Source organism: Colobus angolensis, unplaced genomic scaffold, assembly GCF_000951035.1.
Source record: "Colobus angolensis palliatus isolate OR3802 unplaced genomic scaffold, Cang.pa_1.0 Scaffold31, whole genome shotgun sequence".
Taxonomy (NCBI): domain Eukaryota; kingdom Metazoa; phylum Chordata; class Mammalia; order Primates; family Cercopithecidae; genus Colobus; species Colobus angolensis.
Window position 1 is genome coordinate 11367256 of NW_012116377.1, and position 24936 is coordinate 11392191.

Here is a 24936-nt window from a genome sequence, read left to right on the forward strand (position 1 = left end):
CCCAGGCTGGAGTGCAGTGACTCCATCTCAGCTCACTGCAACCTCTGCCTCCCTGGTTAAAGTGATTTTCCTGCCTCAGCCTCCTAAGTAGTTGGGATTACAGGTGTGCACCACCACGTGTGGTTAATTTTTGTATTTTTAGTAGAGATGGGGTTTCACCATGTTGACTAGGCTGGTCATGAATTCCTGACCTCAAGTGATTCACCCACCTCTGCCTCCCAAAGTGCTGGGATTATAGGCATGAGCCACCACGCCCGGCCCCCTGTATATTTTTATACTTTGTTCTGCATACATATGTATCTTCCATAATACTATATGTATCTTCCATAATACTATATGATATTGTTTTGTCTTAATTAGCATAATTCTCTAGCCTTTAACAGCTTCTTTGTTAATACATTATATTTTTAATATTCACCCATGTTGTAAATCTAGTTAATTCACTTTAACAGCTGCATCCGTGAATAAACATTCTCATCCATGAATAAACACCACCCTATTGGTCTATTATTCCTCCACTGTGAAGTTGTTCCCGAGTTTTGCACAAATCGCTTTGCAATGAACATCCTTGCACATGTACCTGCGTCCAACAATTTGAGTTTCTATAGGGTAAAGACCTTGAAGGGAAATTACAAGGTCCAAGGATATGTACACCTTTAATTTTACAAGATATTGTCAAATTGTTCTACAAAGTGGTTGACTCAATTTACACTTCTCACATCTTTACCAATACTTAGCTAGCTCAGATTTTTACATTTTAACCCGTTTGATGGATATGAAATACCATTTGTTGTTTTGGCTTCCATTGTCCTGATTACTGGTACAAGTTGAGTGTCTTCTAATGTTTAATAGTGAATCAGATTGCCTCTTATGTGAATTACATGTTTATCTGCCTTAGTGGAGGGTTGTCTTCTATTGATTTTTACGGAGTTCTTTATATATTTCCAGTTATAACTTTTTTGCCTTTTTCATGCACAGCAAATATCTTTTCCCAATTTGTGACTTTTAAAAAAATTTTTATGTAGTCTTTTGGTTATATAACTTTTTAATTTAATATAGTTGAATGAGAATAACAAACTGTTTTTCCTTTCACACAATACTTAACTTCTGACACAAGATATGAGGGTATTTTTTCCATACCAAGCAGTTTTCCACTTCTTGGTGGACACCAAGTGAACATCCTACAGTTTTACTCAATTCTAATACAATTACCTGGAGAAAGCATCAGATCCCAAAGGTTAAGGGTTCAGCCCCATGAGACTGTCCCTTCCAATTTCAGATGCCAATTGCGAGTTAAGGTTATCACCTATGCTTCTGACCATCTGGCTATAAATTGGAGGTACTCACAACTGCCTCGTCAGGTTCAATAATTTTCTAGAATTGCTAACAGAACTCAGGTAAACAGTTTACTTCCTAGATTACTAGCTTATTATAAAGCAGACAACTCAGAAACAGCCAGATAGAAGGGATGCACAGGGCAAGGAATGGGGGAAGGTAGGCCCTCTCCAGGTGTGCTGCCCTCTCAGCACCTCCACATGGTCGGCACCATGAAAGCTCTCCAAACCCCATCCTTTGGGGGTTTTATGGAGGCCTCATTACACAGACATGATTGATTAAATCATTTGTCATTGGTGACTGAACTCAATCTCCAGCCCCTCTTCCCTCCCTGGCACTATGCACCCCCATCCACAAACTATCTGGGAGTCATCAGTCATCTTATTAGCATATTTATTAGTCCATTTTCACACTGCTGATAAAGACCTACCCGAGACTGGGTAATTTATACAGAAAAAGAGGTTTAATGGACTCACAGTGTTTCGCACGTCCGGGGAGGCCTCACAATCACGGTGGAAGGTGAAAGGCTCATCTTACATGGCATCAGAAAAGTGAGAAAGGAGAGCCAAGCAAAAGTGGAAACGCCGAATGAAACCAACTTAGTCACTACCCTGAGAACAGTATGGGGGAAAACTGTCCCATGATTTCATTATCTTCCCCGGGGTCCCTCTCACAGCATGTGGGAATTATGGGAGTTACAATTCAAGATGAGATCTGGGTCAGGACACAGCCAAACCACATCAGCATACAAAAACATAATTATTACTCCAGCGATTCCAAGGGTTTTATGTGCCAGGAAAGGGGTGGGGAGACTAAATACATGTTTCTTATTATGTTGCAGTAGTTTATATATCAGTCTCCCTTAATGAGTTATTCTTTTTATTTTCTGTTGAAATTTTTATTCTTTTCTTCAAGGCCATATGGGTATTCTACTGTATTTTCTTCTAAAAGGTTGAAGTTTTTGCATTTAACAATGGGATTTTAATTAGTTTGGAATTCGTTTTGTATGTGGTATAAAGACAGAATACATTTTATCTTATAACATAAGAAAAATCAATTGTCCCAGCCTCACCTATAGAGTAGTTTATGGTTGTCCCCCAGAATTACAACGCCACCTCTGTGATATATCAAGTCCCCATCTATATGAGTATCTACTTATGGAGTTTTACATTCTACTTGTCTGTTTGTCTATCCACGTGCCAATGCCACACTTTCCACTGCTCTAGCTTTCTAATTTTGAAGTTTGATAATGCAAATTCTCTCTCTTTCTTCTTCTTCTAAGTTGTCTTGTCTATTTGCTACCCTATAATTTCCAGTTAATTTTAGAAATGGTTTGTAAAATTCTGAAAAATTGTTCAGATTCTTATTAGAAATACATAGAATTTGTTAATTTGGGAAGAATTGTCATCCCTAATGATACTGAGGGTTTTTATCCAAGAACACAATGTATCTTTGCATTTATTTAGGTCTTTAAAAAAATGTTTCAGGACGGGCGCAGTGGCTTACGCCTGTAATCCCAGCACTTTGGGAGGCCGAGGCAGGTGGACCACTTGAGGTCAGGAGCTCAAGACCAGCCTGGCCAATATAGTGAAACTCCGTCTCTACTAAAAACACAAAAATTAGCTGGGCGTAGTGACGGGTGCCAATAATCCCAGCTACTCAGGAGGCTGAGGCAGGAGAATCTCTTGAACCTGGGAGGTAGAGGTTGCAGTGAGCCGAGATTGCACCACTGTACTCCAGCCTTGGTGACAAGAGTGAAACTCCATCTCAAAAAAAAAAAAAGTTTCGTTGAGAATGCTGGCTTGATACTAACTTAAAACAGTAACAAAGAAAGAAAAAATATTTTCAGTAACTGTTCACAATTTTCTTCATGAAGCTATTCCACATATTTTGTTGGACTTATTTCTAGTTACTTAACAGATTCATTGTATATTTTAAAGTCATATCTTCCAAATATATGTTGCTGGTATATTCAAATGTCAGTGACATTAATACATTGATCTTGTTTCCAGCAACCACTCTTGTTAGTCCTTATATATAATGTGTAGATTCTCTTAATATTCTGTGTAGACAACATAATATTATCAGTAATATTTTTAGTTTTCATTTTCAGCCTTTTAATTTGACTTTATAATTGTATTGGCTAGAATATCCAGTATAATGTTGAATACGAGTTGTAATAATAAACATTACTTGTTCCCAGACCCCTTTCATTAGCTTCCACCACCTCCTGCTTTTAGCCTTACTCCAAGATTGTTTTGTTCTAGGCCACTAGCCAAGAAGTAGGTCTCTCAGTCCCTGCTGACCCAGACTTCCCTGCTGACCCAGACTTCCCTGTACAGGAATGCAGCTCCTACGAACCTCATTCTGCCAGTTGCGCTTAATAAAAGTGTCCAACCATCCTCAGGAGTTTTATTTGGGTGGTCCACTACTCTCTAGTGCAATGTGTCTGAGGTGCTTAAAAACCTTTTATTCTTTCTATATGTTTATGTTCATTAAAGGAATCACCATCTATATAGGGTCAATAGTCAGAGACCTATATCCTTCTCTCAACCCCCACACTAATTGATCATCAATTATATCAGTTCCACATTCTACATATCTGTCAAAATATTATCTCTTCTCCATTTCCAACACCGGTTATTGGTTTGGGCCCCCAGTTCTCCCACCTTAACTGTAGTAACAGTTTCCTAACTAGTCTCCCTATCTTTCATCTAAATTCACGAACACCTTTCTTCTCACTACTGCCAAGTTTATCTTTCGAAAATACAATTCTCATTATGCCTCTCCGGGTTTAAAAATGCTTCATTGGCTTTCCATTGTCTCCTGCATGAAGTCTTAGTTCTCCAGCTGGTCATACAAACTCTTTAGTCTGGCTAGCTGTCTAACGCACCAGCCTAGCAAAACTAAAGTGCTTATTGTTCAGCTATGCTGTTTATTGGTGCTGTGATTTTTGTATAGGCTGGTCTTTCTGCTTGGATTGCTCTGGCAAAGTCATATTCATTTTCAAACCTAGAGCAGATGTCCCTTCCTCCAGGAATTATTGATAAAGAGTGCAACAAATATTTATTGAGTACATCTATATTTCAGATACTATGCTAGATGCTGGGAATACAAAATGCATAAGACATAGTCTGAATCTTCTAGTGTCAATCAACTACTTACACTTCTTACCTCCCCTTAGCTTTAAGTGCCTGGTGCATGATTTTTACTTACCTGATTCTTCATTCTTTTCCATGTATGTCTACAAAATCTTCTCCATTCTCGATAAATACTGTACACATATAAATGTACAAATATTACATTATTCTCAAATAGAGATGCACATATATAGTATTCAGAAAACACACAGTATTCAGAAACATTCATAGACACAGTTTCACCTAGGAAGTATGATTGTAAATGATGAGATAACAGCTTAGTACTTTGTTGTCAGATCCTAGCTCAGTCAACACACAGAAGCATTGTACAGCTAGGGTGGTGAAGAGTATTGTGTTCTGAAAATAGATTGCCTAAATTTGATTCTCAGCTCTGCTACTTACAAGCAGGGTGGCCTTAGGTAAGTTAATGAAACTTTGCACCTCATCTGTAAAATGGGGACAATGACGATCCCTGCATCACAGTGCAGTTCAATACAAATTATTGAATTTGTATTTACTTCAATAATGAAAGTGCTTGGAGGCTAGTCCGACCATAGTGAGTTATCTCAATTGATTGTCCCCAGTCAGCTGCAGATAGAACTCCTTGTTGTCTTCCCCTATTCTCACTAGCACACTTAGCTAGTCTTTATTAAAAAGTGTCTAGAATAGTGCCTAGCACAATGTGTTTAATACATGGTAGCTATTATTATTATTTTGTATAGGAGGAAGTCGCTATCAGCAGGTCAAGTGATTTTTACTTTATATCTAGCAATGAAAGAACTGCTGTTGTTATGAGTCAAGTGCATACTCTTATCTAATCTTTATTGGACCAATGGCACATGTGGGAAGAATGACTGGCCCAAGAGAGCCCAGAGCTGTGGGATTCAGTTTTCCCTTATGTAGAGCTAAATAACATATGTGGAAAGAAACTGTATTAGCACACATTGACAGAGCCAGCTAGCTGTAAATACAGACAGATGGAAATACATTAATAGCTAGGTGAGGGTCTATAGTGCAACAGCTAAGAGCACAAACTCTGGAGTCAGACCACCTCACCTAGGCTCATTACTCTGCCATTTACCACATTGTAACCTTGAGCAAGTTATCTCTTTGTACCTCCATTTCCATATCTATAAAATGGGATGGATAATAATAGCCCTTATTTCATGCAGTTATTGTAAGAAAGCATGTGAAGCACTAAGAATTGCTTGGTACATAGTACATAATAAATGATGAAGAAAAAAGATGCATGCAGTAGACAGAGAAACGGGTGAAAATAAGTCATCTAAGTGTTCACTTCAAGAGAAGCAATGAAGGTAGATGTTCAACTGGGTGAGTAATTCCCAAGGGAAAAATAAGGAAATTCTAATTCTGATGCACTTGAGATAAACTTTATTAAAGCTATTTTTCATTTGTTTATCTAGAAGTCTCCAACTTATCATCCCAATTATGTTTGGTTTACAGCACCAGGATTTCCCAAAATACGTTCCATGGAGCATTTGCCCTAAACCTTATGTGAGAAAAAAGGGTTTTGTGGCTGAGTGACTTTGGGGGAATGCTGAGTGCCATATTTCCTTCTATATTCAAATGTACATTAACACTCTAAGGTTTAACATGTCCTGAAAAAATGTTTCATTTAGTTTAATCCAGTATTTCTTGAATTGACTTAATAATAGAGCCCTTTTTTCATATACTATGTATTAACATTCCAGGGAACAAACATGGGAGAAACGCTGGCTTAGACGAATATTAAAATGGCCTTTATACCAAAGCGGGGGCTGAGGGGTATGGGGGGGAGGCGTGAGAAGGATAGGGCTCACATTTCTTTTTAGACTGGAATTGAGCATTTGCTGAAGACTGTTCACAAACCCGGAAACTATGCAAATCCCTCAGGATCACAGACATCCAAACATACACAGTGTTGCTGGGAGTATGTACAGGATCTCCAGAGGGGGTTGAGGGACATGACCCCCAACCCTGACACTGCAGCTTCCTCCTCCTGCTGCTGCTGCTGCTGTGCTAGGATCCCTCCACGGAAGACCTATGAGGCTCCTAAACATTTTACCATCTATCTTTGGCCACACACTTCCTGAATTTATTCTCTGGAAGAGAAGAGGCCCACTGGGGAAAAAAGAAGCTAGATCCAGGAGGGAACCGGGAAAAGGCAAGACAGGGAGAAGAGATTGAGTTAAGATCCTGCATCAGATCCAGGACAAGGATGTTCCTCTGGGTGGAGGCTCCATGAAGGATATCAGCAACACAGGGTAAGGGCCCTCTCACAGCAGAGCAGGGCAGGACATGAGCTCAGAAGAAATGATACTGACTTCTAAGGTTAGTGACCAGCATGGGAGCTTCCTGAAACTGGGTTTAATGAATTTAATAATGTTTATTCATTCATTTTTCTTGAAGAAAAATGTGATGGCTGGTGGACTTTCTGCCATGGAAGGAGAGACTGAGATTACATGCTACGTGGCCTGGTGCAAAGAGACCTAGAGTCTTTGCAAAGCAAAAGGTCAAAACCTTGATCTGGCAAGGTCAAAACCTTGGTAGGGGCTGAGGTCTGTGAGTGGCTTCTCAGTGACAATGAAGGATAAGAAAAAATAAAAATAAATATACCTGCGTGAACAATGCCTGGCTATGGAAAGCGGCGGCAGGATGTTTTTAAACTCCCATAACTATATTTTTCTATAATATTTTACTTTTATAGTTGTAGAAACTTGAGTCAACTTCTCTAGTTTATCTCTATCTTCTAGAAACAAATATTTATTTATTTATTTATTTATTTATTTATTTTTTCGAGACCGAGTTTCACTCTGTGGCCCAGGCTGGAGTGCAGTGGCACGATCTCCGCTCACTGCAACCTCCGCCGCCCAGGTTCAAGCAATTCTCCTGCCTCAGCTGCCCGAGTAGCTGAGATTACAGGGGCGTGCCACCACGCATGGTTGTTTTGTATTTTTATTAGAGACAGGGTTTCGCCATGTAGGCCAGGCTGGTCTCGAACTCCTGACCTCAGGTGATCCACCTGCCTCGGCCTCCCAAAGTGCTGGGATTACAGGCCGTGAGCCACTGCGCCTGGCCTAGAAACGAATCTTTAGTTTTTAGAAAATCTGAACAGATACTACCTGTAAACTTCATATTACTGTGTTTTTAGTGAAACAATGTTTTGCAAGTATTTACGAGGGAATGGAACTATAACGCAGGAAACACACCCTAGAAAGTTATATCCACATAATTCTAGAAGGAGAGGGGGATACATTTGCAGGGGGTGAGATGTCCCGCGAACTTATGGAGGAAAGAGGGAACCTTCTCCGTCGGCGAGGTGGGGGACGGTGTTTCACCGAGCGGGAGTCGGCGGCAGATAGGGAAGGCTGCCGCAGTCCCCCGGGAGCCGGGGGCGGAGCAGGAAACGGCGGCGCGCGGAGCGGGAGGCGGAGCCGCAGGGAGCGCCGCAGGTGTAGACGAGCCGGGCGGCACCTGCCCCGGGACCTGAGCAGACCGTCCTCCGCGCTGCGCCGAGTGAGGGGAAACCCGAGGGGTTCCCTGGAGAAGGTGGTGCGTCCTGGGGCGGCAGCTGAGGAAGAAAGACGCAGTGCCCCGAAGCCCCTGAGCTGAAAAGGGCCAGAAACGGGGCGGCATGGCATGGCCCAAACTGCCCGCACCTTGGCTGCTGCTCTGCACTTGGCTCCCAGCAGGTGAGCCTTGGAAAAATGGTACCCACCCTGGACCCAAGGAGACAGGAAGCCACTGTGGCCTGGCCTTGCAGAGCTGGCCGCGGGCAGGGCAGTGGAGGCCTGGGCCGCGCTCTGCTGGCGCTTGGCATGGGCGCCAGGAGGTGCGGGGACTGGATCGAGTTTCTGCCTGTGGAAACCTGTTGCTTTCCTCTTTTGTTAGTCCAGGCCCTTCCCAAACAGGTGCAACTAAGAAACCTGGAGCCTTTGAGCTTTCCTTCCTACAGTCATTAGGCACTTCTTGGTCTCTGAAGCTGAACTGATAGGGGCAAAAGCACCATTCTTAAAAGTTCCTAATTACTTTTTCCTTTCATCTGATATGGTGACAACCATATTGACCCAGAAGTGCATATGTTTCATTTCTGGGAGGTTATAATATGTCCTCAGTATACAAAACAGCGTTTGGCCAGAATCTGAATCCATTGTGCAGGACCACAACGTGTGCCTCTGTGCTAACCATGTTCAATGTCACTTTTCTACTTTCTTTGTATCCAGTCACTGCCCTAACTTTACCCCTTGCTCATCCCGCATCAGGTGTCCAACAGTCTACCCTCTCAGGCTTCATTCTCTTACCCTCCACACCAATTTCTCTGTTTTGGAAAACATGACTTTGTGTATCTCTGTGTGTGGCCTGGAAATCTGCCAGAAGTGTGTATCTCCACGAGTGAAACCAGGTCGGAAAGGGTAGCTGAGGGACGGAATGAGCAGGCTCTTTCAGCTCTTTTCCAATTAGGATGTAGGTGTGACCTTGCAAAGAAAATTTATAAGTTCCCTTGGAAGCTCCACCCTGTTTTATTTCATTTTACCCCTCCCCTTTCGCAATAGCTGCCCTCTTACCTCTAAGTTGTCAGTGGAAGGTAACTTAGAGTTTGCTCACAGACCAATATGAGTCTTGTATTTTTAGGTTGGGAACAGATGCAATATGAAGGTGTGTTGGCAGAATGTTCTTTTTACAAGCTCGGTAAGACATAAGAATTGCTCAGGTATAATCAAATCTCATTCAGACAGGATTCTACAATAACTTAAGCATAATGCTGAGAATAAAGGGGAGAGAGGCTTGCAAAAGGGTAGACCCTGTCTGAAGCTGATACGACTAGATGTTGGACACCCACGATCCACAGGGAAATAGACTAACCCACACCTCAATTTGTGTCCAAAATTTCACCAAACACCAGCTGAGGCTGTGAATGCAAATTTATAAAAATCCCACAGGTTTGCACAGTCTTCTCTCCTGTGCCTCCCCTGCTCATCTCAAACTCCACAGCAGCTGGGGATTTCTGAAGCTGCCTAAGCTACCTTTTTAAGAAAAAAATACAGTTCTGCTGCCATCTCTGCCGTTGGGTATTCTATCCCCAGAATTAAGACTTCATAATCCTAAGCAAACCTCTAAACTCACTTTCACTGTATAGATGAGAAATTGATATTTCAACTGTTTGACTCCAACACTTGGAGGGGAAATAGCTATTTTAGCAGATAGTTTTCCTATGTGTAGAAATGTAAATAAACTACATTCAGCTATTTAATGTGGTTTGTGTCAATGATGTTTACGTGACACTGGACAAGTTACTGAACTGTTCAAAGCTTCCAGTAAACAGCAATGATTATAGTACATATCTCATACGGCTTTTGTGAGGATGAAGTGAAATTAAGGTTTTAAAGCACTTAGTAGAGTGCCTGAACCAAGTGAGGGAAAGCTTAATCAATATTATCCAGGCTGATAATAGTAGTCAGGAATTAGAGCCAGGTAGGATTGTTTAAAGCTAACTTGAAGGAAACAGGTTTCTCTATTCCTCCTTCCCCTATGGCTAAGAAAATATGAGCTATAGTAACAGGTGATTATCAGGTTGGAATTCTGAATCTGCCTCATACCAGCTGTGACTTTGGATGGATTACTTAAAATGCCTTTGTCTGGAAAACAGGTGAAATTCCTGACAAGCCAACTCCCTTTGCCCTCTCAATAAGATCAACTATTGTTGGGTGGATTAAGGTCAAGCACAGCGTCGATGACATGCTGCAAACTGTGATATGCGCTTTGGAAAACCCTGTACTAGAGTGTGTTCATTTTGGTCCATCAGCTTGTTCTCTCCTGTCTCTAAAGAAGAGTCAACCCAATTCTCTTATTAGCCTCCAAGTTCCCACAATTGCAAAGTGTGAGGCAGTAGTAAAATTGTGTCATATTTAGGTACTTGCTGGTCACTGTGGCTTGGGGCCCCTCATGAAGCTTCTGAGGTCAGGGAGTCTTGTGATGTTGTCACAGTCCTTGTGCTCTGAGCTGTGTAGAGATCAGTTGTCAGAAGTAGGTGTGTGTGATCTTCACTCAGGAAATACTGGGCATAAGTCCTTCTCAACTCCCCCACCTTTTCCTTAACTTTTAAGCCAAACTTCCCAAAGTGTCTGTCAAGATCAAACTGAAGATCAAACTTCCTCTCTTGCTTTCAATATCTACCAAAGCAGTGGTTTCTGATTTTTTTCTCACAGCTCCCAGAAAGATCCGATTACATCGTGACATGTATGCACACATATTCAGTTTATAAAATGGAAGCAAAATAATCGCAAAAATTGTATTACTGAGTTGAATAAAATAATAACAATTGATATTACATATTATCTTACTGATATTAAAATTCATTTAAAAAATCATCCCCACATTAACAATATTAAATATAAACACCCTGTAAGTTGATTTTCTCAAAACCCACAGCAAACTGCACTATGCATTTTGGAAAACCCTGTACTAAAGTGTGTTCATTTTGGCCCATCACCTTGATCCCTCCTGTCTCTAAAGAGGAGTCAACCCAGTTCTCAAATTAGCCTCCAAGTTCCCACAATTGCAAAGTGTGAGGCCGTAGTAAAATTGTGTCATATTTAGGTACTTGCTGGTCACTGTGGCTTGAGGCCCCTAACGAAGCTTCTGGGGTCAGGGAGTCTTGTGATATTGTCACAGTCCTTGTGCTCTGAGCTGTGTAGAGATCAGTTGCCAGAGGGGTGTGTGTGTGGGGGGGTGGGTGTGTAATTCTCTGAAAGTTTTTTCTTCAGAAATAAATACACTTTTGGGGCTGGGTGCAGTGGCTCACACCTGTAATCCCAGCACTTTGGGAGACCAAGGTGAGCGGATCACCTAAGGTCAGGAATTCAAGACCAGCCTGGCCAACATGGTGAAACCCCATCTTTACTAAAAGTATAAAAATTAGCTGAGCGTAGTGGCATGCACCTGTAGTGCTAGCTACTTGGGAGGCTGAGGCACTTGAATCCAGGAGGTGGAGGTTGCGGTGAGCTGAGATCACGCCACTTCACTCTAGCTTGGGCGACAGAGTGAGACTCTGTCTCAAAAAAAAAAAAAAAAAAACTTTTAACGCACAAGTGGTATGTGAATAGCTGTTCTTAAAACATTAAAATAAGGCTAAAGTAAGTACCACTGTTGGCTAATAGCTCTGGTTGCCTTCATCCAATGTCAAAGTTTATTCTCAGAATGAAAGTTTAGTGTCCCCGCTGATTCCCCAAACTCTAAAAGGATGTGTGTCATTTCTGCTCTGGTGAATGTTTTTAACATCATAGTGTAGTGTTAACTTGCAGATCCAACAGCTATCAACTTGTATTGTCATTCTTTGGGAAATCAGACAACTGACTCCTAAGTAATAATATCCTTAGAGAGACAGCGTCTAGACCAGTAATTTTGCCTAGGTGGTGGGGGTGGAGGTATGGACCATACTGTAGACTTATGAAATCTTACAAAGTTCCCTGTTATTTCTCATGGTGAGGGGATATGGGTGGTGGATAGGAGACTGTCCACTCAACTGCTCCCTTGTCTCCTTGGGAGCTCCTGAATACCTCCCCAGAATCCCAGCGCTCTGTTGAACACAGGTAAAAATCACTCCCAGCCTTTATCTTCCCCTCCCAGACAGTTTTACAGATAAGGAAATCCGGACCCAAGTCGTGTGTCTCAGGTTGACATAGTGGAGTTAGTTTGAGAACTGGGACCAGAATCCTGGTGTCTTCACCCTTTCTCCATTGCTCTCTCTCCTATTTCATACTGTGGAGCAGGGTTTTTTGTTTTTGTTTTTGTTTTTTAAATTATACTGGGTTACATGTGCAGAACGTGCAGTTTTGTTACATAGATATACATGTGCCATGGTGGTTTGCTGCACCTATCAACCCGTCACCTACATTAGGTATTTCTCCTAATGTTATCCCTCCCCTACCCCCCCACCCCCAACAGGCCCTGGTGTGTGATGTTCCCCTCCCTGTGTCCATGTGTTCTCATTGTTCAACTCGCACTTATGAGTGAGAACATGTGGTGTTTGGTTTTCTGTTCCTGTGTTAGTTTGCTGAGAATGATTGTTTCCAGCTTCATCAATGTCCCTGCAAAGGACATGAACTCATCCTTTTTTATGGCTGCATAGTATTCCATGGTGTATATGTGCCACATTTTCTTAATCCAGTCTATCATTGATGGACATTTGGGTTGGTTCCAAGTTTTTGCTATTGTGATAGTGCCGCAAAAAACATACATGGGCATGTGTCTTTATAGTAGCATGATTTATAACCCTTTGGGTATATGTCCAGTAATGGGATTGCTGGGTCAAATGGTATTTTTGGTTCTAGATCCTTGAGGAATCACCACACTGTCTTTCACAATGGTTGAACTAATTTACACTCCCACAAACAATGTAATAGTGTTCCTATTTTTCCACAACCTCTCCAGCACCTGTTGTTTCCTGACATTTTAATGATCACCATTCTAACTGGTGTGAGATAGTATCTCATTGTGGTTTTGATTTGTATTTCTCTGATGAACAGTGATGATGAGCATTTTTTCATGTGTCTGTTGGCTGCAGAAATGTCTTCCTTTGAGAAGTGTCTGTTCATATCCTTCGCCCATTTTTTGATAGGATTGTTTGCTTTTTTCTTATAAATTTGTTTAAGTTCTTTGTAGCTTCTGGATATTAGCCCTTTGTCAGATGGACAGATTGCAAAAATTTTCTCCCATTCTGTAGGCTGCCTGTTCACTCTGATGATAGTTTAAGTTTGTTTTGTTTAATTGAATTCTGGTATACAGAAATAGAAACAGGTGTCTGCTTCCTGGATGTCTAACTAAATGCTAATGTTTAAACATCTTGCCCTAACAACAATGCAGTGAAACAAGATGTTGAGTGATTAGTGTACAGTGTACCTGGGTTTCTTTTACCATAATGATTTATTTCATTATCTGAAGTCCTTGGGGGAAATAAAATTGTATGTTTTAAGAATTGAGAAGACTCTGACCGGGCATGGTGGCTCACACCTGTAATCCTAACACTTTGGGAGGCCAAGGCGGGTGGATCATTTGAGGTCAGGAGTTCGAGACCAGCTGGGCTAACATGGCGAAACCCCTTCTCTACAAAAAACACAAAAATTAGCCCAGTGTGGTGGCAGGTGCCTGTAATCCAAGCTACTCGGGAGGCTGAGGCTGGAGAATCGCTTGAACCTGGGGGGCGGAGGTTGCAGTGAGGCGAGATCGTGCCATTTCATTCCAGGCTGGGCAAAAGAGACTCCTTCTCAAAAATAAATAAATAAAATAAAGAATTGAGAAGACTCTGGCCATGCCCCCAGTTCTTTCTAGATCTCCCAATCTGCAACTCTTGTGATAAGGTGGGGTCAGAGGAAAGCAATTTTGACACTTTCTTTAGTTCTCATAACCAGGTAATCACTGAGTTCTGTTACTTAGTCCCACGTTCTGCCCGTTCTTTTCTATTTCGGGTGACACTTCTTATACTAGTCTACATTAAGCATCTTCTTGCCTCTAGTCTTGCTACTTCTCTGTCTACTTTCAACCATTCTCTATGCAGATGATAGGTTAAACCTACCTGAGTTAATAATTCCCACCTTCATTTTAATCTTCCACCCAAAGAAGCTCCATTAGATCCCTATAGCTTATGAGACTGGGCTAAAACTCTTTGTTTGAAATTCAAGGCCAACTAATTCTGGGCTCAGTGCTTTGGGAAGCCTTGTCCCCACAGATATAGACATGGTCTTATTGTATAACCTTTCCCCTCAACATACACCTTTCTTTCTTGCTTTTTGTCTGACTGTACTAGACATGGTTAATGTTGACCATTTTTTTTTGAAATTTTAGGGCACTTAAAATTTGTTCCAAGCAATTTAGTCTCTCTTGCATGAATGTATCTGTTCTTTTGTTTAGCAAATGTTTAATGTGCCCTCAGTACAAGACATTATGCTGTCAAACAAAAGCCGTCATGGCCCTGGCCCCTGTAGTGCTTATTATCTAAAGGAGATTCAAGTGAATGTAGAAATACAATTGTGACAAGGCCAGGAAAAAAGGATAGAGGGTACCACCAGAGCAGTTAGTAGATGGATTTTGCTCAGTCAGGAGGCCCTCCCTGAAAGGATGATGCATGAGTACTGAGGAACAATGAATTCAAACCAAAGTAATAGCATCTGCAAGACTCCTGGATAGGAGCTTAGTGTGTGTGAGAGATGAGAAGAATGTTAGCGGGACTGAGTGAAGGACGCCACAGGAAGAGTGGTGGAGTTGAGGCCAGAGGAATCAGTAGGACCAGATGTGCATGGCTGCATGGGTCATGGTAGGAGGTTTTATGTTTATCTTAACAACAATGGACAGCTGTTAGAGGTTTTTAAGGAGGGGGAATTGGGACACTAACAGCAATGTGGACTCCACCTGGCAGGGGGAACCAGTGCATGCATGAGTATAGTACTAGGTAAGCACAGGTGATATGGAGGCTGGACATGATAGTAGCTTGTGCTAGGATAGTAGTGAAATTGGAGAGAGAGAGAGATTCTGAAAATATTTCAGAGATAAATAAGCCCAATCTGATGATAGACTGTGTATTAGTCCGTTCTCATGCTTCTATAAAGAACTGCCTGAGATTGCATAATTTATAAAGGAAAGAGGTTGAATTCACTTACAGTTCTGCAGGGCTGGGCAGGTCTCAGGAAACTTATAATCATGGCAAAAGGGGAAGCAAACATGTCCTTCTTCACATGGTGGCAGGAGAGATGATTGCCTAGTGAAGAGGGAAGCTCCTTATAAAGCCATTGGATCTTGTGAGAACTCACTATCATGAAAACAGAATGGGGGAAACCACCCCAAGATTCAATTGTCTCTACCTGGTCCCTCCCACAACACATAGGGATTATGGAAACTACAATTCAAGATGAGATTTGGGTGGGGACACCAGCCAAACCATATCAGACTGTATATGAAGAGCAAAGGAGGAAAAGATACCAGGATGATTCCTTCCTAGTTTTTGGTCTTTTCCATTCACTGAGATGGGAAACGTGGGAGAGGCCCAAGTTTGTATGGAAGGATGAAGATTTAGATTTTGGGCTTGATTTAGAATTTGAAACAACCAGGAAGAGCTATCAGGAGCATTTGGATACATGTGTCTGTTTTAGTCCCTTATTGTACAGGAGTAAGATATAATATTCAGTGCTCTCATAGTTTCTGATCAATGCTATAAAACTCATCCATGACAGGAACTACTTTGTCTGTATGTTTACTTGTTTATCATTGACTCTCCTACCAGGAGCACAAGTCCCAAGAGTGCAGGGGTCTGTATCTCTTATTTGCTACTAATGTTGGCTCAGAGTGGGTACTCAATAAATGAATGAATGTGTGTGTTCTGGTTGTGCCTAAATTTGCATGTGCTCTGAGATTAGTGTGTGGAGACATGAGTCACTAACCTGGGTGAATGACTTTGGAAACCCCAAGCATCTGCCTTCAACCAGGTCTTGGCCTCTCCCCCTGGTAACCAAAGGGATGTTAAGTTCAAACCACCTGAGTGGCTATTTATTTCACTTAGTAGTTTATCAAAAAAAAATTTTAAAGATTGATATTTTCCCCTTTTGAATAGGTTGTGGTGAAACATGGGACTATCACTTGCTATTTATGGGAATATGCATTTCTTTCCTGAAGTGTCTATTCAAATAGAAAAGGCTTATTCCCTTTAGCTCACTTTGAGAAATATATTCTACTAGAATAAAAGAACACATGTGAAGACATACTTATATAAACATATTCATTTCAGTAATTCATATCAGCATTGCTTATAATTCTGAAAAGTCAGAAACAACCTAAATGTCTATAATTTGGAAAATGTGTAAATAAAAGTGGCTCATTGATGGAGTAAAATGTTCATGCAGTTACTAAATACATATATATATTGTGTATGGTATACAATATATCATTAGTTTGAAGAAAAAGTCACAAGTCAATGTACATAATATGATTACTTCTTAAAAAAAAAATATATAGGAAAAGATGTGAAAGGATGTAGACCAAATTGTCAATAGCAGTATCTCTGGAAAGTGGAATTCATGGTGAGCAAGGAGGAACGTTTTACTTGATACCCCCTCCACTGTTTGAATTTTCTCACTTATTTATTTTGTATTAATGAACAGAAAAGGAAAGAAGGGCTTTGGTACAAAGTGATTAAAATAAATTTGTGAATGTCCCTTAAGTGTGTGAATATTCCTCAAAGGGTTAAATCTCAACCATTTAGAAAACTTATCCAGAAGACATGGTAGCGAGGTGGAGGTCTAAGCTTAAATCCAGCTTAGCTACTATCTAGCTGTGTGACCTTAAGCAGATTACTTAATCTTTCAGAATTTTCCTCATCAATGAAATTGAGATAAAGTACAGCTTATCTCATCAGTTTCTTGCAAAGGTTAAATGAGATAGCGTATAATAAAACACCCAATACCCTGTCAAACAGCATAGTAAGTGCTCAGCACACAACACTTTCCTTCTCAGGGGAGGTTGCCCTGGTGAGTGTTGCATGCCAGACCTTGGGTAAACACACAGTACCTAGACATCATTTCTCTCCCCACCTATCTGCTTTCCCGGTCTCCTTCTCTCTCAGCTCTCCCTATCCTTTCCTTCTTGTTCGTGACCACTCCTTGTCTTTGTCTCTTCTTGTCCATAGCCGGTCACTTCTTGTCTTGCTCCTTCTTGTTCATAGCTAGTCCCTCTTCTCCTTGATTCCTCTCATATTTGCACTGTTATCTGAGGAAATGTAACAAGGACTGATGGTAAATATGCTTGGTGAGATAGCCTGCTCAGACATAAACTCTGATAGTATTGAACCTGTGTGCATTTTGTTAACCTGCCACATGGAGTCAGTGTGCTTGTATACCTGAAAAACACTCAGGAATCAATTTGTGTCAGTCCCAGGCCACTGCCCCTTGCCGGCAAAGACCTGCCTTTACCCTCCTGCCTACCATCCCTTCCAAACAGGCCCGTTCATGGGAAAGGAGGGGAAGTGCCATCTAGTCCTTCAAAACAGTTTTTAATTTTAAAAATATTTTAAAATATATACCTATATTCCTATACTGTGTGAGTATCTTCTAGAAACTAAAACGTCTTCTTGCCAAGTCTAATACTACACAGGAAATGAGGAATAAAAAATGTGCAAAGATGTGCATATATTTAGGAACAGATGACATTTAGTTGTAAAGATACTCTGCCCTCGTTGGTATGTTTCCTTCTGTTTTAGTGTAGGATGGTAGTCCCCACTCAGCACAGCAGCCTGGCCTTGGAAAGTACCTGATGGCGGGAATCAGAGAATCCCCTTCCCCTTCTCTCCTTCCCATGAGCTCTGATATCTCATCTGAAGTTTCCTTTCTACCCATGTGACAGGTCTCCTTCCCTTCTTTCATGAACGGGGCAAGTTGTGAATGTGTCCACCAGGGTACAAAGCTATGAAACTTTTGAAGCTTTTGAGGCACCAACTCATTTGGCAAAGAGAAGACAATCATGATAGTTTACATTTGTATCATTTTTTCAAAATGCTTTTACGTGCTGGTCTCAATGGATCTGGAACTCCTGAACTAGTCAAGATAAGTACAAATGATACAAATGATGGCTTAGGTTTATTGAATGTCTACTATGTGCCAGACTCTTTGCTAAATGGAGGACATTTTTTATGCTCACCACAACCCTATGAGGCAGGTATTATCATCATCTCAGTTTTGCATACAAAGGAAAACACTAGTTTGGAAATAACTTGGTAGATCAACTTCTGACTCTAACCAAATTGCCTTTTCTGACCCCCAGCAACTAATGTTAACTAGAATGTTTAATAAACTGCTGTTTATATCACATTACCATTCAGCTGTTAGGGATTGGAGACAGAATCTGAACTCAGGGAGTCAGGCTCTAGAATTAACGTTTTTAAGAGAAAATGATAGAGGCAGCTAAGAAATTAGGAGTCAATGAACTGGGGAGGAGAAAATGCCACAGGATAAAGGAAATTTAAGAATAGAAAAAAAAAATAAGAATTTAAAAACTTGTAGTAAGCCTGAAACAGCAAAGTTGCAACCAGGATGACTATAATCAGGGCATTTCTCTTTTTGATCCTGTTCATATTTTCAGCCTGATTCTGCTGCTTTGGGTCCTTTCTTGAAAACTCCACCTGCTTAGTTCTGTACATGCCCAGTGTGGTTAGGTTTACAGAGAAGTTACAGGATATAGGAAAAGAAAGTGGGGAGATTTTTGCCTTTTAGATGGACTGTCCTGCTACTGCCTCTTTCCTTCCCAATCTGGAAAATCCAACTGCTTTTTAAGAGCCTGGCACCAGACTTCTACTTTGGAAGATCAAGCTTGCCTGCTTGGGAAAAATTGGGATTTGGTGTCAGCAAGGCCCAAGCTCAAATCCTGACACTGACATTTTTTAGGTATGTGATGTTGGGCATGTGGGGGTGTGGCTTATACTCTGAACTTCTGCCCACCTATATGAGCAGGGCTGTTGCCCAGCTGAGGGGGTTTGTGAGAATTAGAGACTAAGAATGTATATCACCCAGTGCATAATAGATGCTAAGGGCCAGCAGCAACAACTGAGAAGATGGGAGAAGAGTTTGCTGGGCTGTTCAGTAATTCTTCTCCTGGGACTCTTCGTGTGTGTGTGTGTGTGTGTGTGTGTGTGTGTGTGAGAGAGAGAGAGAGAGACAGGGCGGGGTGGGGGGGGAGGTGTGAGGTCTGCGCAGGATGCTGTGGGGCTGGCAGACCCTTGGAGGGAGTGTGAATGAGCTCAAGATGGCCAGAACTTGCTGAACCTGGCAGATATCACAGCTTGACATTCACACAGGGATGAAATAGAAGAGAAGATAAAAGAGAACCCAAGCAGCTAAGTCAGTGCTGACGTTGGTAAAGGTGAGTTGTGTCACCCCAACTGTGGTTTGTCCACAATAAGGGCATTCATGGAAGGGGAGCTGAGTGATCACCTTTCTCCCCATTTCCCGTCCTCGAGGGTGTCAGATTCTGCAATCTTCAAAGCTACCCCACAGCAATTTCTGACTCTAACCAAACTCCCTTTTCTGACCCCCAGCAAACCTGAACTCCCTGCTCCCAAATGCTCTACCTCTATACAAGTGATTTTGACTGGAGTATTGAATAAACTGCTATTTATATCAAATTACATTCAGCCAAATAAAGAGCCTACAAGTTCTTTATTTCACTGTGTCAGAGTGACTGCACCAGTTATATTTTCATTATTACTCACATAGCCTGGCCCCAGCTCAAATTATTTGCAAACTTGTGAATACCAATTATCTTTTATTTAAAGAATAGCCAAGCTGCGAGGCAAGAGCACTGCTCAGGGACAGAATGTTGACTCTGACCCCCTTAGGAAACAAATGACCACAGACAAGTCACTTAAATTTCCAAGCCTCAGATTTGTTGTACAGGAAGTGAGCATAGCTAATCTTCTCCCAGGTATCACATTTAGTATGTTAAAGAATATATTTGAAGATGCTGTTGAACCTAAGATTTTATTTAGACCAAAAATCAGTGTTTTCCTCTCTCTTCTCATTGGTACGTGTGTTATGGAACAAAATAAGTCAGTGCTGACAATGGCAACCTATTCATTGAGAAAATCTTATCTGTGGCTCTTTCTACTGTTCAGATAAAACTGTGGTTGGTGAGATCTCCAAGGTCTATTTCAGGTCAGTTCTGGAAGAAAACAAAGAAACAAAAAAACACAAAGGGGTAGTCATAGAAAGAACAAGAACCAAAAATTAGATGAAGAATCCATGTTAGGCTTGAGATGCTGGTCACTGGCCCTTCCATTCTGATTGACCTGATTTCTGGGAATCTACAGCTTATGGAGACAGCAGCTGTTTTGCCCAAAAATACTCAAGGTTTATTTTTAAAATGTTATTTTTTTTATTTACAGTTGAGTGGGGAAGTCATCTATCTTCCTAAAAACACCACTTTCACCCTATTACTGTTCTTCAGAAAAGACTTCAGTGATGATCCATGGACAAGAAATTGACACTGGATTGTGATTTAGACTTCACTCCATTGCTCCATCTCCCACTCACCACCACTTGCCCCACCTTATTTATCTTCTCTGTCTTCCATAAAGCTGGAGACACAGCTAGATTGGTTTCCCTCAGGTTGCCCAAGTAACTGCCCCTTCCTAATAAGGCTCTTTGTTCCCTCCTTTCTTGCTTACAGAAACAATGAGTTTCTCTGCCTTCTTCCTGCTTCTCATGCATAATCTTAGTCCGACCTGCTTCTTGGAGCCTAGGTTAAATCTTTTCCTTTCATGAAGGCTTCCTGCCCACAGCTCTTGCCTGCGTTGCTGCAGAGCCTCTATCCAGCACAACTGCCTTGGGGCATCTGCATCACAGCCCAGTCCTGGAGATAGGTTGTCAGGTCATTTCTGTGAGTGCCTGTCCTGAACATCATTCTGCTGTCTGTCATCAGGTCATTTCTGTGAGTGCCTGTCCTGAACAGCATTCTGCTGTCTTGTCTATGGATGTGAGGAACGCAGATGCAGGTGCCTATCGGAAGTTAAAGAGGAAAGTCTTATAAGGGCTGTGACCAGTAGGTCAGGCAGGACCCAAGAATCCTGTGACTCTAGCCTTCAAAACAGGCCCACCTAGCTGCTCTGTAAGATAATGACTACATTTGGTTTGTTTGTGGGAGTACCTTGGTCAAAATGAAGGTGGCTCCACTTGAAAACTCTGTCGGAGAAAACCCCAACTCCAACCTCTTTCTCCCTGGCCCTCATAATAAGGGGAAAAAGGGAAGAGACCCATGTACTAACACTAACATGGCAGTGTATGTGAAAGGCTTCATGCCAAGGACAGTGGATTATCTCATTCTTGCAAGGACCTGATGAGGCTAGCACTATCATCATCCCCATTCATGGCTGAGAAACCAGCTCAGAGAGCATAAATAACTTGTCCAAAATTCAAGTAAGTATTAAAGTTTGATTTCAACCCAGCTGTATCTGAATCTAAAGCGTGTGTGTGTGTGTGTGTGTGTGTGTGTGTTTTAAATCAAGTCTACACCAATGGTTCTCAAAAGAGTATGGTCCTCAGAGGAGTAGCATCAGTATCTCCTGGAAATTAGTTAGAAATTTACATCCATTGCTGGGTGCAGTGGCTCACGCCTATAACCCCAGACTTTGGGAGGCTGAGGCTGGAGGACTGCTTGAGGTTAGGAGTTCAAGACCAGCCTGGGCAGCATCGCAAGACTTCATCTCTACTAAAAATTTAAAAACTTAGTCAGGCATGGTTGTATATGCCTGTAGTCTCAGCTACTTGGGAGGCTGAGACTGGAGGATCACTTGAACCCAGGAGGTCAAGGTTGCAGTGAGCCATGATTGTGCCACTGCACTCCAGTCTGGGCGACAGAGGAAGACTGTATCTCAAAAAAAAAAAAATGGAAAAAAGAAGGCCAGGTGCAGTGGCTCAGGCCTGTATTCCCAGCACTTTGGAAGGCTGAGGTTGGTGGATCATTTGAGGTCAAGAGTTTGAGCCTAGCCCGGCCAAGATGGTGAAATCCTGCATCTACTAAAAATACCAAAATTAGCCAGGCATAGTGGTAGGCGCCTATGATCCCAGCTACTTGGGAGGCTGAGGCAGGAGAATCCTATGAATCCGAGAGGTGGAGGTTGCAGTGGAGGTGGAGGTTGTCACCCAAGCTGGAGTTGCCATTGCACTCCAGCCTGGGTGACAGGGTGAGACTCCATCTCAAAAAAAAAAGAAAAAAAAGAAAAGAAAAAAATTTGTGTGTCTGGGCCTCACCCAAGTCCTACGGAACTAGAAACTCCTAGCATAGGGCTCAGTGATCTGGGCTGTCACAAGCCCTCTGGTGATGCATACTCGAGTATTAGTACTACTGCTCCACACTAAACCTCCCACAAGAGAACCCCTTTATATTGGCCTAGAAACCAAACTAACATAGGAATGTTCCAAGGTGCTGGTTATGTCTGGACCCCTGACTGTGCCAAAGTCCCACCTGACATTTTGGTGCTACCTAATCCTTCATCAAGGCATCCCTTTAAGTATGCCTTTAAGTATGCCTTTAAGTATGCCTGTAGGTTTGGAGGGTAGGGAGAGGACATTTTTTAAAAGGAAAAATCTCCTCTTAATTTCTTCAAGTCTTTCTTGATCCAGTTTGTCACAATCTGACTGTTTTATTTGCTCTGTTTATGCTGACTGCCTGTACTGCCAAATGTCCACTGCTTAATATATTCTTAGTCATTTATTCCATCATTTATTCAACAAACATTTGTTGGGTGCCAAGTAGGTGACAGGCACAGTACTGGGCGCTGGTATTTGAGCAATGACTTAGAGAAGGTCAACTGTGTTTTTCTCTGAGCCCACAGTGAGCAGGCCATCAACAAGAAGCATGAAAAGTGCTGCCTAGGGTAGGATAAGGCACTTAGAAAAAACAGAGGGAGGTTCCGCTCCCAGACGTGCAGATAGGAGGGCTGCTGGAGGAGGTACGGTTCCAGGCACAGAACCCTGTCTACGGGGTAGACAGAAGTAGAATCCCTGTTCAGCTGAGGACCCAAGGCACGAATCGTAATTAGCCCAGGGAAGAGAGTGGAGCAGTGGCAGGTGATGTGGAAGACTGTTCCAGGATGAGAGAGCTGCACCTGGAGAAGAGAATGGTCTTAGCATGGGAAAGACTGAAGCAAGTTCAGAATGGCTGACCCCTTGAGTGGGAGATGAGACGTGAAGGGACATAGGGCAGACAAGAAGGGCAGTAGGCTGAGCTAACAGGCTTCGTAGGCCTGGTTAGGGAGCTTGAACTTTATCCTTAGGAAATGGGAAACCATTTTAAGAAGAGACGTGATGTGAGGGGAAAAAAATATATTAGCAGTGTCACTTCAGTACAAATGTGGCTTTATTTCGATACAATTCTTCTATTGTTGGATATGTCATCACTGTTAATGCACTGTAAATTCCTGGAGTTTTCCTCACTCCTTTCTTCCTGTGCCCCTCTGAGGCAGCTGAGTGCGTTCTCCACTCCACCCCACCCATTGCCTGCCCAGGTGAGTAAGAGCCCAGACTCTGTCTGTGAGCTCCTAGCCAGCGTAAGGCAGGACGGCAGGCAGTATGTTTTACTCATTCGCATTGTTTTCCTTACCCGTGAGCTGATGTAGGTCACCTTCAGCATTGTCTCCTGCTCTTGGCTTTAGGGTGCCTGTCTTTGCTTGTGACGGTCCAGCACACAGAACGCTATGTCACCCTGTTTGCCTCTGTCATCCTCAAATGTGACTATACCACCTCTGCCCAGCTCCAGGACGTGGTGGTGACATGGCGCTTCAAGTCCTTCTGCAAGGACCCTATCTTTGACTACTACTCAGCGTGTGAGTATCCTTACCCCCTTGGCCCTGTGTGGGTCCCAGACACCTCTGTGACATACTGTGGTTAGGGTTGAGGGATTAGTTAGGATTACAAATCTTGGTAGTGAGAAGAAGCCACAAAGATCACCTAATGCAGTTCCTCTGTTTATAGATAAACAAACGGAGTCCAGGTAGATGAAATAATGTATTCAAGGTCACATACTAGTTTATTTTACAATTTTTGTCCTGCTCTGTTCTCAAAAAATTTTAAAGAAACTCAGACATTAAGCAAAAGTCCTGCCTCCCTGTTCATTCCTGGTTCCATGCCAGCGTGCTGAGCTGACTATGCAGGCCTGCCTCCCGTCACCCCCACCACCTTAGAATGCCGGCAAGAAGACTCTACACTCAGCAGTAATGACTAGGAGCCTCTTACTTCTTGCTATATTCCCTTCTTCAGTCCGCCTTTGGGGAGATGGTCATTCCTCTGCTGACTAAGCCCTCCAGTGCCCCACAGGCAGCTCTTTAACTGTGGGAAGTCTCTTAGTGCTACACAACTCCCCCTTAGGGTTGGCCAGTCCTGCCTTTCAGTAACAACTGCCCCAGGCATGTGGGTTGTGCTGTCTGGATCAGAGCTCTTTCCTAGTTGCCCATTTCTGCCTTCTCTCAAAGAACAAAGGAACCCAGAACATCCCACTGTCAGCACCAAGACAATTAATTTTTTGGAGATTTTGAGAATAGAAGTAGACACCCTGTTCATAGGAAGAAGTGAGCCTCCTGAGAAGAAGCAAAGGGAGAGGGAGGCATTAGTCTTTACTAATGACTACACCACCTCTGCCCAGCTCCAGGACATGGTGATGACATGGTGCTTCAAGTCCTTCTGCGAGGACCCTAACTTTTACTTTTTGAGCTCTCGAGCTAATGTCTCACAATATGATGTGAGCAGAACCTCAAGAGCTGTCTGAGCCACCCACTGATCCTGCCATTGTCCCCAAAAGACTCCTCTCTAAATTGAGGTGTTGTTTCCTGGGGGTTACTCTTAAAATGCCTGGGTTAAATGGCCAGGGAGGAGAGGCTAGGGAAGCAGGCATTTGCCAGGGGCAGATTTAACAGCTCTCAGATTATTTATATATA

The 24936-nt window shown here is 42.4% G+C and overlaps 1 protein-coding gene across 3 annotated transcripts in view; it reads left to right on the forward strand.

Moving 5' to 3' along the window:
- The first annotated feature begins 7907 nt into the window (after positions 1 to 7907).
- The window catches only part of ILDR1 (immunoglobulin-like domain containing receptor 1), a 35151-nt gene continuing 18122 nt past the window's right edge, over positions 7908 to 24936 (forward strand). For all 3 annotated transcript variants that reach the window (XM_011950826.1, XM_011950827.1, XM_011950828.1), the window contains exons 1-2: positions 7908 to 8167; positions 23659 to 23829. In XM_011950826.1, coding sequence (XP_011806216.1) covers positions 8110 to 8167; positions 23659 to 23829 — 229 coding nt within the window. In that variant the 5' untranslated portion in view covers positions 7908 to 8109. The remainder of the gene's footprint in view (positions 8168 to 23658; positions 23830 to 24936) is intronic.